General features: G+C 58.7%; 1 protein-coding gene across 1 annotated transcript; it reads left to right on the top strand.

Annotated features, from left to right (window-relative positions):
* Positions 1-5273: 5273 nt before the first annotated feature.
* RNF126 (ring finger protein 126) lies at positions 5274-13138 on the top strand. Its single transcript, XM_050321118.1, has 9 exons — positions 5274-5367; positions 7940-7998; positions 9315-9378; positions 9845-10086; positions 10632-10700; positions 10784-10853; positions 11067-11160; positions 11587-11702; positions 11913-13138. The coding sequence occupies exons 1-9, from the start codon at positions 5293-5295 to the stop codon at positions 12063-12065; spliced, it is 942 nt and encodes a 313-aa protein (XP_050177075.1). The 5' UTR covers positions 5274-5292; the 3' UTR covers positions 12066-13138.
* Positions 13139-13913: the final 775 nt, after the last annotated feature.

Genomic DNA, 13913 nt, shown 5'->3' with positions numbered 1-13913 from the left:
GCAGGATTTCGGGATGAGGTTCAGATGCAGCCGTTCTCCTCCCAAACCCTGGCTGGTGCATCCTGCTGCTGGGCTCCTTTAAGGAGGGAATCTCGCCTCTTTCATCAGTTCAGGCTAATTAAACTCTGCTAAACCAATTAGAGCTGCAATTTGCAACAAGACATTCAATTGAGAAGTGTTTTTCCCAGAGCCCAGGGTCAGGGCAGAGGTTTCCTACTGCCAGCATGGATCCGTGGGCAGGTGTTGGCCAGGGCCCTGGATGTTGCCGTTTCAGAGCGAGGTGATCCTGGCCCCACTCCTCCCCTCAGCGGGATGCCCCAGTTTCTCCCATGCAGGTGGAGGTGCTGCCAAACACAGCAGTGGGGAGAGGGGCTGTGGGTGAGGGCTCCTCAGCCCTGGCTCAGGTGTATCCATTGGGCCATGAGACCCTAGGAAGCCCTGGGGTGGGACCTGGGCTTGGCACAGCAGGGCCAGTGCTGGAGCTCAGTGTGCACCCAGGAGAGGCGATGGGACTGAGCCTCAGTCACATCCCTCAGAGCTGGAGACTGTGCTGAGTGACTGCTGCAAGGCATGAGCTGAGGGCACAGCCCCGGGGCTGCTGCAGGCAGCCTTGACCCTGAGGCAGGATTTTCTCCACCGTGTCCTCACTGCTCCAGCCCCATGAATTGGGTTGGTGCTTGTGGCTCTTGGCCACATCATTGGAATTGGAGAGAGAGTGTTGGAGCAGCGTGAGCTGCACCCCGATGGCCACACTCCACTCCCAGCGCTGACACGGAGCTTCGCCCTGCGCCCTGGGGCGACAGCGTCACCACTGTGTGCCTCAGTTTCCCCATCTGCTGAGACGAGATAATGCTCCTCTGCTTGATCCTGCGCTATCTCCCAGGAAGGTTGCAGGGATTAGTTTGCTAATGTTTGCAAGGAGCTTTGAAGATGAAAGCTGTGAACAAATGCCAAGAAGTGCTGAGCTGGATTCTCCTCGCCAAGTAATCGTTTCATGTTCCTGGGACACTTCCACTTCTGCAGATGAAGGAGGGCAGGGCGGGAGCGCCGGCGTGCAGGGAGGGCCGGGAGGCTGACATACCTTCCCAAGACTTGCCCCTCCAAATCTGATCACCCCTTCTGTTGGATTCCTGATCAAACTCTGATCCTTCCTGCTGATGCCCAGACCCAGACTGCCTCCCTGCTGCTGGCATCAGCACCACCAGTGCCCTGCAGACCCCAGCACCCCAGGAAACATCACCCTGGGGGGATTCCCTCCCTTTCCCCTCCTCAGCAATGTCTTCCCCCTCTTCAGAGCTTTGGGTACCCCTGGTAAGAGCTACGCTCCTCCAAGGCCTCTTCTCTCCCACTCTTTCATCTCAGTGTCCCCATCTCTACCCCACACTGATGGAAGATGCTCTGGGCTCTGTCTGTGCTGGAGAAATGCTGGTGCTTGGATCCAGGAGATGCAAGCAACATGGAGTGGGGACTGGGAAGGCTGGGATGCAGGAAAGCAGAGGCCAGAGCCAGCAAGGATGTCCTGTCCCATCCACTCTGACAACATGTGCCCCTCCCAGTAAGGAGTAGACGTCTCACAGTCATGGCCCACAGCTGGCTCTGGTTTTGCTTCTCCTGTCTGTGCACATGGATTTACAGACGCCTCAGTGAGCTCCTTACGGAACGATCCCGTTGCCCACACGGCCGGGCCCGGCGCGGTCAGTCGGGCGGGCTCGGCCACGCGTGACACAGGTGTGTGTGTGTGTGTGTGTGTAAACAAGCTGTGAGTCAGCGCCGGCAGCCGCGTGGGCTCCCAGCACGAGCACTGCCTCCACCACGGCGCAGGGCAGGAGCAAACCGAGCCTCGAGGGGAGAGCTGACAGCACTGTGGAACATCAGGAAACCATGTGGGGCTGAACTGGGTCCAGCAGAGCCGGGAGTCGGGAAAACCTCCCAGGTCATTAAAGTCCTTTGGCTCCTCGGTGAGGCTGGGGAGAGGCACTGACGGAGGAGGCAGAGCTGCACAGGGAAGGGCAGCGGTTGCTCCACTGATCTTTGTTCCCAGAACAAGGTGCTGGTTATCGGGACAGGACAGCGAGGCTGCTGGCTGCCCTCCTCCCATTCCAGCCAGGTGGAGGGCACGGACCCCACTGGCACCATGATGGGCTGTGGCATCCTGGTCCCATCAGTCTGGTGGCCCTGCAGGCTCCCAGTCCCTTGGGCCATTGAAGGGCAGAGCCACTGTAGGTCATGTCCTGCCTGAAGCCCCCATCTGCCACACAGCTCCTGTCAGACAGGGAGCCTGATTGCTTGGCCCAGACTGGCAACTGGTAGAAAAACATGTTTTTCGCATTAAAATTTCCCTTGAAGAACAATGGTTTAAATCAAGCATAAAAAAGCAAAGAATCCAAAAAAAAAAAAAAAAAAAAAAAGGGAAACTTTTGGTGGAGGACAAAAGCAGCCCCCAGGGACCGTGAATTTCCTCTGAGCCCCTGTGCCCTGGCTGCTCCCAGGGTCAGGTGGGCCACTGGGATGGCACAGGGGGGCCAGAGCAGGGCCAACAAGATGCCACCAGCCCTGCTCCTGGGGACATCCCATATCCGGGGATCAGAGCCTTGCAGGGCTGGGGACCACCCACTGCCAGTGCCCCTCAGCACTCAGAGCCTGAGGCAGTGAGGTTGGGGCTCGGCCTGTGCCGCTGCTGGATCCCAGGTGGGATCCAGACTTGCAGCCTGAAGGTGCGAGGCTCCAGGAGACGAGGTGGGGGATGCAAATCTCACGATCTGTCTGAAGAAATTCAAAGGAGACCGATTCAAATCCACCGTGACACGACTGGCTCGGGGCGGGCAGACAATCCCTGCAGTGTCTGTAAGGAATCTCGCCGCTTTCCTTTGAGTGGCCTCCAATTTATTAATTAAAATAGGCAATTATATATGATGTTGGGTGGAGGGGAGCAGAGAGACCAGCTGCACCAGTTATTCTCACTTGGCAGGAACTGCGCTGGAAGCAGCTCCGGCTCCAGGAGGTGCCTGTGATTCCCAGGGCTCAAGGCAGAGCCTGGGACAAGGCTGTGCCCGGAGCTGCACCCCAAACACCCAACAGCCAGGCAGCACAGGGGCTCCAGCTCAGCCACTGCTTTGTTTAGAAGTGCAGGGTCCAGAGGTCAGGACGAACCCCTGGAACCCCTGTCCATCGTGACTCCAAGCTGTCAGAGGAGCCCCCCACCCTGTCCTGTCCCCTCAGACAGCGGGAGCCCTGGGATATTTTCCACTGCCCGTGGCCAACGCTCCCTCTCTCACCCAAGCAGGGCGTCCCGTTTGGGAGCGGGCTCTGTGTAAGGATGACTCGGTACTAGGTGGGGAGGTGTCACCTCCTCGTCAGCTCTCCTGGGTGAGGGTGCAGTTTGCCTTTCTGCAGCACCGTGGGAAAATCCTTCCCTAGGTGACTCAGATTTGCTCCCGACCAGAGGTGGCTTCCTCAGAGGCAGGGACAGCTGAGCCCAGAAGCCCCGATCCTGGGGTGCCTGAGCGGTGACAGAGGTGGGCTGCACCTTCCCGGGGACCCTCGTGCCCTCCTTTGGGGGGAACCGTGGCCAGGGCCAAAGTCAGGGCCTCAACCCCCAGAAAGGGGAGTTTAGCACCAATGGGGAGAGAAGGGCAGGGGGCTTTGCCTGTGCCCAGGGGCTGCATTCCCCAGCAGTCAAGGGGCTCAGGGGGCTCTGGGGGGCTGTTCCCACTGCTGTGTGCTAGAGGCACTGGGGCTGCAGCCGCTCTCTGCCCTTATCTCCACGTGCATTCACATCCGTTGCCATTTGCATCCCAGCGAGTGTTGCCACGTTCAGCTTCCACAGTTCCTGCGTCAGGGAATTCCAGAGGGACAAAGTCAGTGGAGCCGGATCCTTCCCTCCCCATCCCACAGGCAACCGGCACCCATTTGATCAAGTGGCAACTTGTCCTCACACCTCGAAACAGGGCACAGAGAAACACCGGTGAGGAGCTTCCCTCGGGGCACGAAATGCCCCATCCGGGGCCGCGGGCTCCTGGAGGCTCCGGGCTCCGTCTGGCTCCTGGCTGGGCCACGACGCACTGTCTGGACCCACCTCCCAAATAAAAGGGTTACGGGAGCAGCCGTTTCCTCGTCGGTTGTAAATAAATGCCAAGGTGCCTTATCAGTGCCCGGGATCATCGATCAGCCGCTGAGCGCTGCCAATCTGTGCCACGGCTGCAATTCCCACCCCATCACCGAGCTCTCCCAGTCGCTGACCAGTGACCCAGCCCTGTCCCAGCCCTGTCCCACCAGCGCCCAGTTTAGGGCGTCTCACCCTGTCCCCGTCCCCTGCAGCAGGAGAGGAGACCTGCTGAGCTTTCCACGGCTCCTGAGCTGCTCCACAAATCCCTCCCCAGCTCCATCACCCGACGAAGCTGGAGCAGCAAATCCTGGGCTGAAGATGCCACCTGCTGGGAGCGGGGCTGGTGCCACGGGCTCGAACCCCAGGACCCCACAGCCCCACCATGCAGAACCCCTAAACCCCCACAGCTCTGCCACTCCCAAAACCCACAGCTCTGCCACTCCCAAACTCCCCGCAGCCTCACCACCCCAAAGCCCACAACCACGATGTGTGGATACCCCAACGCCCCCCAGCCACACCACCCCAAAACCCTGGCTCAGCGGTGCCACAGCAACAGCCCGTGGGGCTTGGGACCCCAGTGAGGGCCAGGCAGACCCCCTGCTCTCTCAAAACCTGCAGCCTGGGGAACACCCTGGCCTTGAACTGAGCCCCAGCAGGGATTCCTAGCCCCTAAAATTAGAGATTCCACCTCTTGCCCCCCAAAACCTCCCCAGCACCTGCCAGCATCCAAGGGGTGAGGCAAATATCCTACTTGAGAGGTTTCTGCCAAAATGGAACATCCCCGTTCCTTTCTGGCTACTGCAATCTTAAGCAAATCCTGGGATTTGGGGGGAATACCCCCCTTTTTCCTCTCGCGGGGAGGGGGCTCAACCTCTCCCCAGCTCTTTTTTTCTCCTCCTTAAAGAGAAAATAACTAACTAGATATGTCAGTGAGCTTAGGAGCTGATGTTGTAAAGGCCGGGGGTCCAGTGGGGCCACTGCCCGGGGCTAAGAGAGGGATTGGGATCGGGGGGTCCCCGGCCTCGGGGGTCCCGTCCCGCGCGCGGGGGGGCGGAGCCGCCCGCCAGCCCCGCCCCTCAGCCCCGCCCCTCCGCTTCCGCGTTCGTGCCGCGCGCGGCCCCGTGTCTGCTCTCGGCCGCCGTCGGCGCCGCGGCGCGTGCAGGGGCGGGGCCGGGCGGGCAGGGAAGATGGCGGAGGCGTCGCCGCAGCCGGGCCGGTTCTTCTGCCACTGCTGCTCGGCCGAGATCGCCCCGCGCCTGCCCGTGAGCGCCGCGGCCGCCGGGGGGACTGGGGGGCGAGGCGGGCGCGGGCAGGGCCGGCCGGGGGCCCCGGCGGGGCGGGCACGTGGGGGGGAGGCCTCAGGGGCCCGGGGGCCTGAGGGCGGCAGGACCGGGGAGGGCGGGGGGGCCTGGGGGCTCCGCCCGTGACACCGGGGCTCGGGAGCGTTGGGAGGAGCTGGGCGGGTCCGGAGCGAGGGAACGGGGTAGCGGGCCGCCCTGGCCGAGGGGCAGCAGCCGGGCGGGGGCGGCGCGGCGGGAGGGGCCCTTGGCCCGGGCGGGGGGGCCTGGGCGGGGCGGTCCCGCGGCGGTTCGAGCGCTCCGGCCGCCCCACGGGAACCGCCGGGCCCCGCCACCAAGCGGGTCTGGGGTGGGGGTCTGTCCGGGGGTGACACCCCCGGCCCGGGCAGCCTTACCCCGTCCGGAGCCGAGGGCAGCGCCGCGGGGTTTCTTCTCCGTCTCTCGGCAGCGTTCAGTGAGCGCGAGAAAAGCCCCGCGGTGGTGTGGCTGGGACACGGGGAGGTGCGCGGGTGATTCGTGGGCAGAAGTGCTGTGTAGGCACCTGGGCAGGTGCTTTCATCACCCAGCAGAACCCGGCGTGTGCGAAGCCTGTCCCGGGGTGGGTGGCCAAGGAGCGTGGGCTGTCGGGGAGGAGCTGGTGGGTCACCTGCTCCCCGCCCGGTGTGCTGAGGTGTTCAGTGCGGTTCCGAGGGTCTTGCCGGTCTCTTTGTCCTGACACTTTCCACAGCGCCTTGTCTGAACAAGCCTTTGCTGACACTGCGCTTGAGAAGTCCCCGCGGGCGAGCAGAGCTGTCCCTGCGGGGGGCGGTCGGTTTGTGACGTGCGGTTTGTCCTTCTGCCAGGGTGGGCCCTGCTGGAGGCTCCCAGCTCGGGTGTGAGTGTGAGAACAAACGCCTGGCTGTGCTCGTGCTGAGGACAGGCAGCCAGGGGATAACCTGCAATATCCATCATTTATTTCTGCTCCAACACCCCGTGCTGGGCTGGGCTGAGCTGGGCACACCTGGCTGTGCGTGCTGGGCTCAGTGCCTGTGTGTGGGGCCTCAGGGCTGCCTAACTGCGAGTTCATGAACTTGTTTTGGGGGTCCAAGTTCACTCGGTTTCACTCACTGACAGGAGGTGCCAAAGGAGGGACTCAAACAGCCGAGAAACAACAAACTTTGACATTTGTGCTGTTCCAGCTGCAGAGGAATGTGCTGATCCCTGTGCCTGGAGCTGGCTGTGAGCACACACACCCCCCCCAGGCCCCTGGAGCGGGGAGCTGAGAGGAGCAGGGTGCTCAGGCCGGGGTCGTTCCCCCTGTGCCAGTCTGTGGTGGTGGGCAGCAAAGGGGTGTTCCTGGGCAGAGGCGACCGCTGCAGCTCCCTGTGCTGGCACTGAGGGGTACGGACGTTCCTGAGCTCACGCCTGGTGTGAGTTGGGCAGAGCTGGTTGTTTCACAGCAGCAGACAGGGAGTCTTGTGTGGCAGAGGGAGCAGGGACGTGTCCCAGTCTGTCCCTGGAGCTCCTGTATCTCCCTGGGCAGGCAGGGCAGGTGCTGTGGCTCCGGGCTGTGCTCCACACGAGGCCTTACCGGGGTCGGATGCAGGGGCTTGGGGAGTGACCCCAGGAGCCTCATCAGGGCAGTCCCCAGGGCTGGTGGCCTTGACTCCTTCGGGGAATCCCTTGGCCTGGCGAGGGGCTGTGCCAATTCCAGCGCAGCAAAGGGAAGTGGTATTATTTTTAGAAGCTCTTAAATGCCTTCTGAGCTGAGCCCAGCTCTGCCAGCACGGGGATTTGGGGTGGTGTGTGCCCGCTGCGTGGCTGGGCACGCAGTCAGCTCTGTGGTGCTTCTGTTCCTCGAGCACTGGAAAGCAAAGCAGTTCCCTTTCAGGATCTCCAGTGTTCTGGGCTACTCTGCTCAGGACAGTGTGGTTGTGGAGGATAAATTCCTCACTAACCCCTGGGATTGTGAGGGGGTAGGTGTCACAGACTCTGCACCACAGCCTGTCTTTGCCCACACGCTCCGTTGTCAGTGCCCAGGGCACTGGGGTGGCAGCAGGTCTGTGGTGAGTCCTGGTCGTGGCAGTGTGAAGTCCTGGCTGCAGAATGGCCTGGTGTGTCCCCGTGCCCTGTGCTGTGAACCCCAGGCTGTGTTAGTGGCCGGGGTCACCTCCCTGAGCACCGTGACACTGCCGAGCCCCTGCGGCCATTCCCACCTCGTTTCCTGGTCCCCAGAGCCAGTGTTTGAGAGTTGCTCTGCATTGGGGGTTTTGCTTTCACTTCATCAGAACTGCATCAGTTGTGTCTAATGCCGTGTCTGTACTGGGGATTAGCAGCGTCACCCTGATCATTCTCAAGCTGAGCTCCTGCAGGCTTGGGCCAAGCTCTGGCCTCGCTGGCCCGGGGAAAGCCAGTGTCAGGGTTTGAGGTCTCTCTGGCCCTGGAACCACGGCGTGTGCTGGGGGTGACCAGACCCCTCCTGTCACACCCTGAGGTTCCTGCTGCACAGCTCTGAGGTACCACTTCCTTCTCTTACCCGGTGTCTCCTCTCCCACAGGACTACATCTGCCCACGGTGCGAGTCTGGTTTTATTGAAGAACTTCCCGAGGAGCCGAGGTAATGTGCTGCCCCATGGACTGGTGCTCGAGTGAGCCAGGGCTGCTTTGCTCTCTTACTACTTCAAAGGCAAAGTTGGATATCAAATACACCGTTTCTATTGCTTCTGCCCGAGCTTTGGCTCATCTTTCCTCACAGTGGGGTCATAGTGCATCACTGGCAGGTTTGCACCCACAGCTCAGTCTGCCATGGCAGTGTGAGTGTCCTGAGCATCCAGTGTCGCTGGAGAAGGGCAGTGCAGGAATGGGGTGATTTCAAGCAAACATGAAGAAGTGGTAGGGAGGCTTTCCCTGTGGGGCATGGTAACTCTGACCTGGTCTGAGTCATCAGGGCAGAGATAACCCCAGAGAGAAATCTGGGACTGGGGAGTGCACAGACACCTCAGTGTGGGAGCAGTGACTGCACTGGGGACAAACAGCAAAATGTTGTGGCTGAGACTTTGGACTCTGCCCTGGAGCAACAAAATGCACGGTCCTGTGCTGCCCTACTGCCACTGGTGGGACAGCTTACTGGCAGGCAGGAGCACCAGGAATGTCTTTAAATGTTTCGGTCACATTTGTGGGCTGTGACTGGCTCTGGGATGGGCCAGGGGGCAGTGGGTGTTGCTGCCTGCTGAGCATGGTGGTCTGCATGGCCTGGGGCTTCTGCACAGACCAGGTGATGTTTGGTCAGACCACACCAACCCTGAAGCCTAAAAATCCATCCTGGCTGATCGTGACTGTTTTGGTGATTTCCTGTGGCCTGGGAGAACCATGTGGTCGCTGAATCTCAGTGGTTTCAGTGCTGTGAATGCAGACACGTAGAGCGAGGTACTGAGCAGGCAATGTTTCTGCAGCTCTGAAAGCAGAAACCTGACAGCATTAGGAATTTTCCCAATATCCTGAGCCATTGGGTCACGTGCCTCTGCCATAGAGAGGTTTCTTTGATTCAAGATTAGACTTACGTGTGTTGGAGTCATGATAATCAAAAGTCTTCCTGATGCTCTGGAGGTTTATGTGATGTGTTTGAGGTAGGTTGTGCAGGGAGTCCTTACTTGACACTGTGGTTCAGGCACTTCTCTGCAGCTTGGTGAAATCAGAACCTAATAGGGTAGGGAGAGATGGGTGACGATGTGGGAAAACAAAGGGTTCAGGGAGGAAGAAATGAAAATTGATGTGGGCAACCAGAAAATTAGCAGCTGAAAGAGGACCAGGTTCTGTCTGGAGCTGCCCCTGTCCTGGGGCGGAGGGGAGGGGAGCAGATGTTAAAGGGAAGGGAGACAGTAAATCTTCCTGTAGCAGCTTCTGAGTCTTACCAGCGTTCTTCATTCCCCATAGGAATGCTGACAATGAGACCAGCTCCTCTACGTCAGCTGCTGATCAGAGCAGGCATCCTTTTGAGGTAAGCCCTTTCTCCCTTTCAGCACCTTCTGCTTTGCCATTGGATTGAGTATCTTTCCAATAGTACATTGTTTAAATGTTCCCCGGATCATGACAGAATTTGGAAAGGAGGAATATATGTCCTCCACATGCTGCTCCTGGAATCTCTGCATGCCGTATTTTTGCTACATGTGTTACGTAGGACCATCACTTGTAGCTGATTCCCGTCGTGAGGGGGCTCAGCAGGATTTGGGTGTGTTGCTATGCAGTAGCCTCAGCTCAGAAGCAGCAGTGACACACCAAAGGGAAACCAGGGAACTGTGATTTGGTTTTTTTCTGCCTCTGTGTGCAGTTCCCATGTCTGTTCCTCACTGAGCTGCTGCCGAGGGCACGCTAGTCCCAGTGTCACCACAGGCCTGGGGGTCGCTGTGGGAGCCGAGGGCCGTTTCTCTTGTCACAATCTGTTCTCTGCATTCCCTCCCTCTCAGAACGTGGATCAGCACTTGTTCACCTTGCCCCAGGGCTATGGCCAGTTCGCTTTCGGGTTCTTCGATGACAGCTTTGAGTTTCCGTTCGGGTCCAATGTGCAGCCGGAGGACAACCGGGACTCGGAGAACCGGCGGGAGCGCGAGCACCAGTCCCGGCACCGCTACGGCGCGAGGCAGCCCCGCGCCCGCCTGGCCACGCGCCGCGCCTCGGGCCGGCACGAGGGCGTCCCCACGCTGGAAGGGTGAGAATCCAGGGCCCGGGGAGGGAGCCCTGCTGGTCCTCACTGATGAGACCGGGCTCAACATCAGCTTGTTCCCCTGGGTTGGGGAGCAGCATCCCAAAGCTCTCCAGCACTGCCGTGGGTGCCAGCTGTGTCCCAGCTGGGCCTGATGCCGTTGGCAGCTCCTACCTGGGGTCTGTTGGGGCTCTGTCACCTGAGCAGTGACACGGCCTGTGGCTGGGACTTTGTCCTGCAGTGGGAAAATATTCTCTGGTTGTTTCCAAAATGTTGTACTCGCTATGAGGGGAAACAGCAGAAAGCACCGGATGCTGTTTGTGTAACTGCATCCTGGGAGCCACTCACTATTGTGTCAGGAATTGTCCCCTTACGAATCAAATACTGAAACTTTATCCACGGCCTATCACTCCATAAGCTGCAATTGCTACAGGGAATCTTTTCTTTCCCCTGACAGTATGACAGTATTCAGCCTCTCCCTCCACGTCGGGGTGCTGGGCAGGGAGCCAGCAGACTAATTCTTACACAATCCTGGTTTTCCTGTCTTTCAGAATTATCCAGCAACTGGTCAATGGAATTATTGCACCAACCACAATTCCAAACCTAGGCCTGGGCCCTTGGTGAGTTGGAAGATGTGCTGCTCTCTCTGGCAGTGTCTCGGTGGTGCTCCTGGATGAACTCACTTGCTGTCCTTGCTCTTCAGGGGAGTCCTGCACTCAAATCCGATGGACTACGCCTGGGGTGCCAACGGCCTGGATGCGATTATCACACAGGTAAGACTGGGATTGACCAGAGTCTCCATCCTGCAGAAGGGGCAGCACCTGTGGTGGTGCAGGGGGTGAGGGACTGCGGGGGCAGGAACAGGAACCAGGGTCTGCAGTGTGGGCGATGGGGGGCCCAAGTGCACTGGCTCAGGAAACAAGTGGATTCTGTGTGCTGCTGAGCTCACCTCTCCCTTCTGCCTGCCTGGCTGGTTGTTTTCCCAGTTACTGAATCAGTTTGAAAACACTGGACCACCACCAGCGGACAAAGAGAAGATCCAGGCCCTCCCCACCATACAGATCACACAGGAGCACGTAGGTATGTGTCTGCTCCAGGCAGCCATGCAGACAGAGCTCCCTGGAAGCTCTCTGTAATGTTTTCTTGGGACTTGAATTTTGTCTGCTTGTACCTTCAAGGCCTAAAACATTTCAAAGAGGGGAGAGAGCTGAAGTGGCTCTGTTACACAAAAAAAAAGATCAGTGCAGGCTGGATGGATTTGCCCTGTGGAGGCGAACTTGTGAGAAGTTCAGATGGAAAAGCAGAAGAGAGGGGAAGGATGAGGCAGACCAGGGTGGGGGGAGGTGGTGTGATGGGGGAGTGACTGCAGAGCACCAAGCTTTCCTCTCGGCAGGGTTGGAGCAGTGCTGGGAAAGGGGAGGAAGTGATGGGTCCCGAGTTGGGGGCTTTGTCTGTCATTCTCTCCTCCATTGCTCAGCTGTGCTTGGCTTTCCCTGTGCGATGCAGATTCTGGGTTGGAGTGCCCTGTGTGTAAGGAAGACTACACAGTCGGGGAGAACGTGCGGCAGTTACCGTGCAATCACCTGTTCCACAACGACTGCGTTGTCCCATGGCTGGAGCAGGTGAGTGTGAGGGCAGTGCCCAGGGCATGCAGCACCTCTGCTCCCCTCTGTAAATATTTTCCTGCCTCCGTTGTGAGACTTGAAACTTGACTCAGCTTTTGATCAGAGGATGGAGTGTCGTCCCAGCCTGTTCCTCGAGTGCTGCTCCCATATCGTGTTTCTAATCCTGTTTTCCATATTTCTTGTTTTGTTTTTGTCTGCTCCTCAAAGCATGACACGTGTCCCGTCTGCCGGAAAAGTTTAAGTGGACAAAACACTGCCACAAACCCCCCAGGACTCACAGGGATGAACTTCTCGTCATCCTCCTCCTCCTCCTCTTCCTCCAGCTCACCAAGTAATGAAAACTCATCGAACAACTCATGAATCTTAACGCACCCTCTGTCCCCGGGGCCCCCTCCACTGTCCCCCCTCCCTCCCTGGCCACCACAAGCAGCCAAAGGGGCTTCCAGAACAGAGCGAGGGGAGGGGACGAGGGGGGAGCAGTGCCCCCAGAATTCCCTTTTGATTTCTGAAGACACGGAGACTCTGGGTCCTTCAGAGATGAGAAGCCTCAAGTTCTGTGATGAAAAAGGGGGGAAAGAGCTCTGTCTGTCAATAAAAACATCCTCTGTGCGTGGACTTTACCCGTTGCAGTGCGAGGCTGCCGCGCTCCCAGCTGGGAACCCCGAGGTGCTGAGCGAGTGGTTGAATCCCAAAAGGAAAAGTTGTTTGTATGGGTTTGAATTTGAGATCCCCTTCTTTTATTTCTTTTGCTCCTCCTCCCCTTGGATACTATCTTTTCTGCTTTGGAGATTGAAGTCTAAAACGGAAGCGTAAGGATGCTGCCTCCCCTCCAGGATCTTCGGCTGGGGAGGACCATAGCTGTCACTGAAACAGGAACTCTCAAATAGACCCCGGGATCCCTGTCCCATCTCGAGTCCCATTTATTTTTCTTTTTAACCTTGCCCGCTGATACTCGACACTGAAAGGGTTTTTATAATCTTAAATTATTACTGCTGTCAATAAATGGACATTTCAGCTCTGCGAGCCGTTATGCATGATTTGAGGAGAGCTACAGGGTAAGCTCCGAGGCCACCGAGCCATCCCACCTCCCTCGGGCAGGCTGGGCCTCTCTGAGCCTTCCTACCTGCTGGGAGTTCTGGGGGCAGCCACTGCCAGCCTGCGGGGCACTGCACAGGTGGCCAAGGATTGCATCTGGAAGCATCCTCGCCTGGTCTTTTCTATTTTTTACATCTCTCTGTTGCAGTCCTGCCCCCCTCGCAGCTGGGTCGGGCTGTTCCGCTGGGCCCACACAGGACTGGGTGTGCAGCAGAGCGAGGACCAGCAAATCTCATTGTGACTGAGTAATTACCAGGAAAACAGCATTTTTTTTGAGAAAAATGTATTGCAAAACTACTTAAAATAGAGCTGATTAAAAAAGGAGAGAGAGAAAAATACCCAGGTATGTTTGTGACTCAGTTTCTGTGACAGAGCTGGAGCTTGGAGAATGACAAGAATGTGACCAGTGTGGGCAGTCACTCCCTGCCGTGTCCCTGCTCCCCAGGCCTGGAGGCATGAGAGGACCAGAGCCCTGGTGCTCTTGCCCTCTGTCACCAGGAGCCCCTTCCCCTTGCAGGGACTTGGGGCAGTCAGTGGGTCTCCTGACGGGCCAGGATCCGTGATGGAGCCGCGCCTCAGGATTGTGCTGTGGCAGAGGCCAGAGCAGGCAAGGGGGAGTGTGCCCTGTGGGGGTGGGCCAAGGGTTTGGCAGTTTGGCGGGCTCTCTGCCTCTTGCCCTGGCTCTTGGGGCTCTGGGAGTGGGGTGGGACAGCTGGGGAAGGTGCTGGTGCCAGCAAAGCAGGTTTGCCCCAGACCTGGCCCTTCCTCCCGAGATTTTCCTGGGAAGGAATAAGATTCCTACAGGAGGGGGGAGGCCAGTGGCTGATTTGGCCGTTCTTGAGCCATTTCAGAACACAAGAAGGTGGTTTGTTGGAGACGGTGTCCCGAGGGTGGGTGGCAGCAGCTCTGCTGGGGCCAGGAGCTGGCACAGAGCGACTCGCTGGGACTGTTTTTCCTCCTTGGCTTGGCAGGGCAGTGCAGCGGCGCCTTTCATCTCACGAGGACGAGGGTTTATCTCAGGACTGGTGTGTCATGGTTAATGGCTCATCCTCTGCCAAGGGTTGAGCCAGCAGCCTGGTCTGGGGAGGTGGGTGGCAGCAAGAAGGTCCTGGC

Source organism: Myiozetetes cayanensis, unplaced genomic scaffold, assembly GCF_022539395.1.
Source record: "Myiozetetes cayanensis isolate MyiCay16 unplaced genomic scaffold, myiCay2020 scf26, whole genome shotgun sequence".
Lineage (NCBI taxonomy): Eukaryota > Metazoa > Chordata > Aves > Passeriformes > Tyrannidae > Myiozetetes > Myiozetetes cayanensis.
This window is presented reverse-complemented; position numbering and strand designations above follow the sequence as displayed.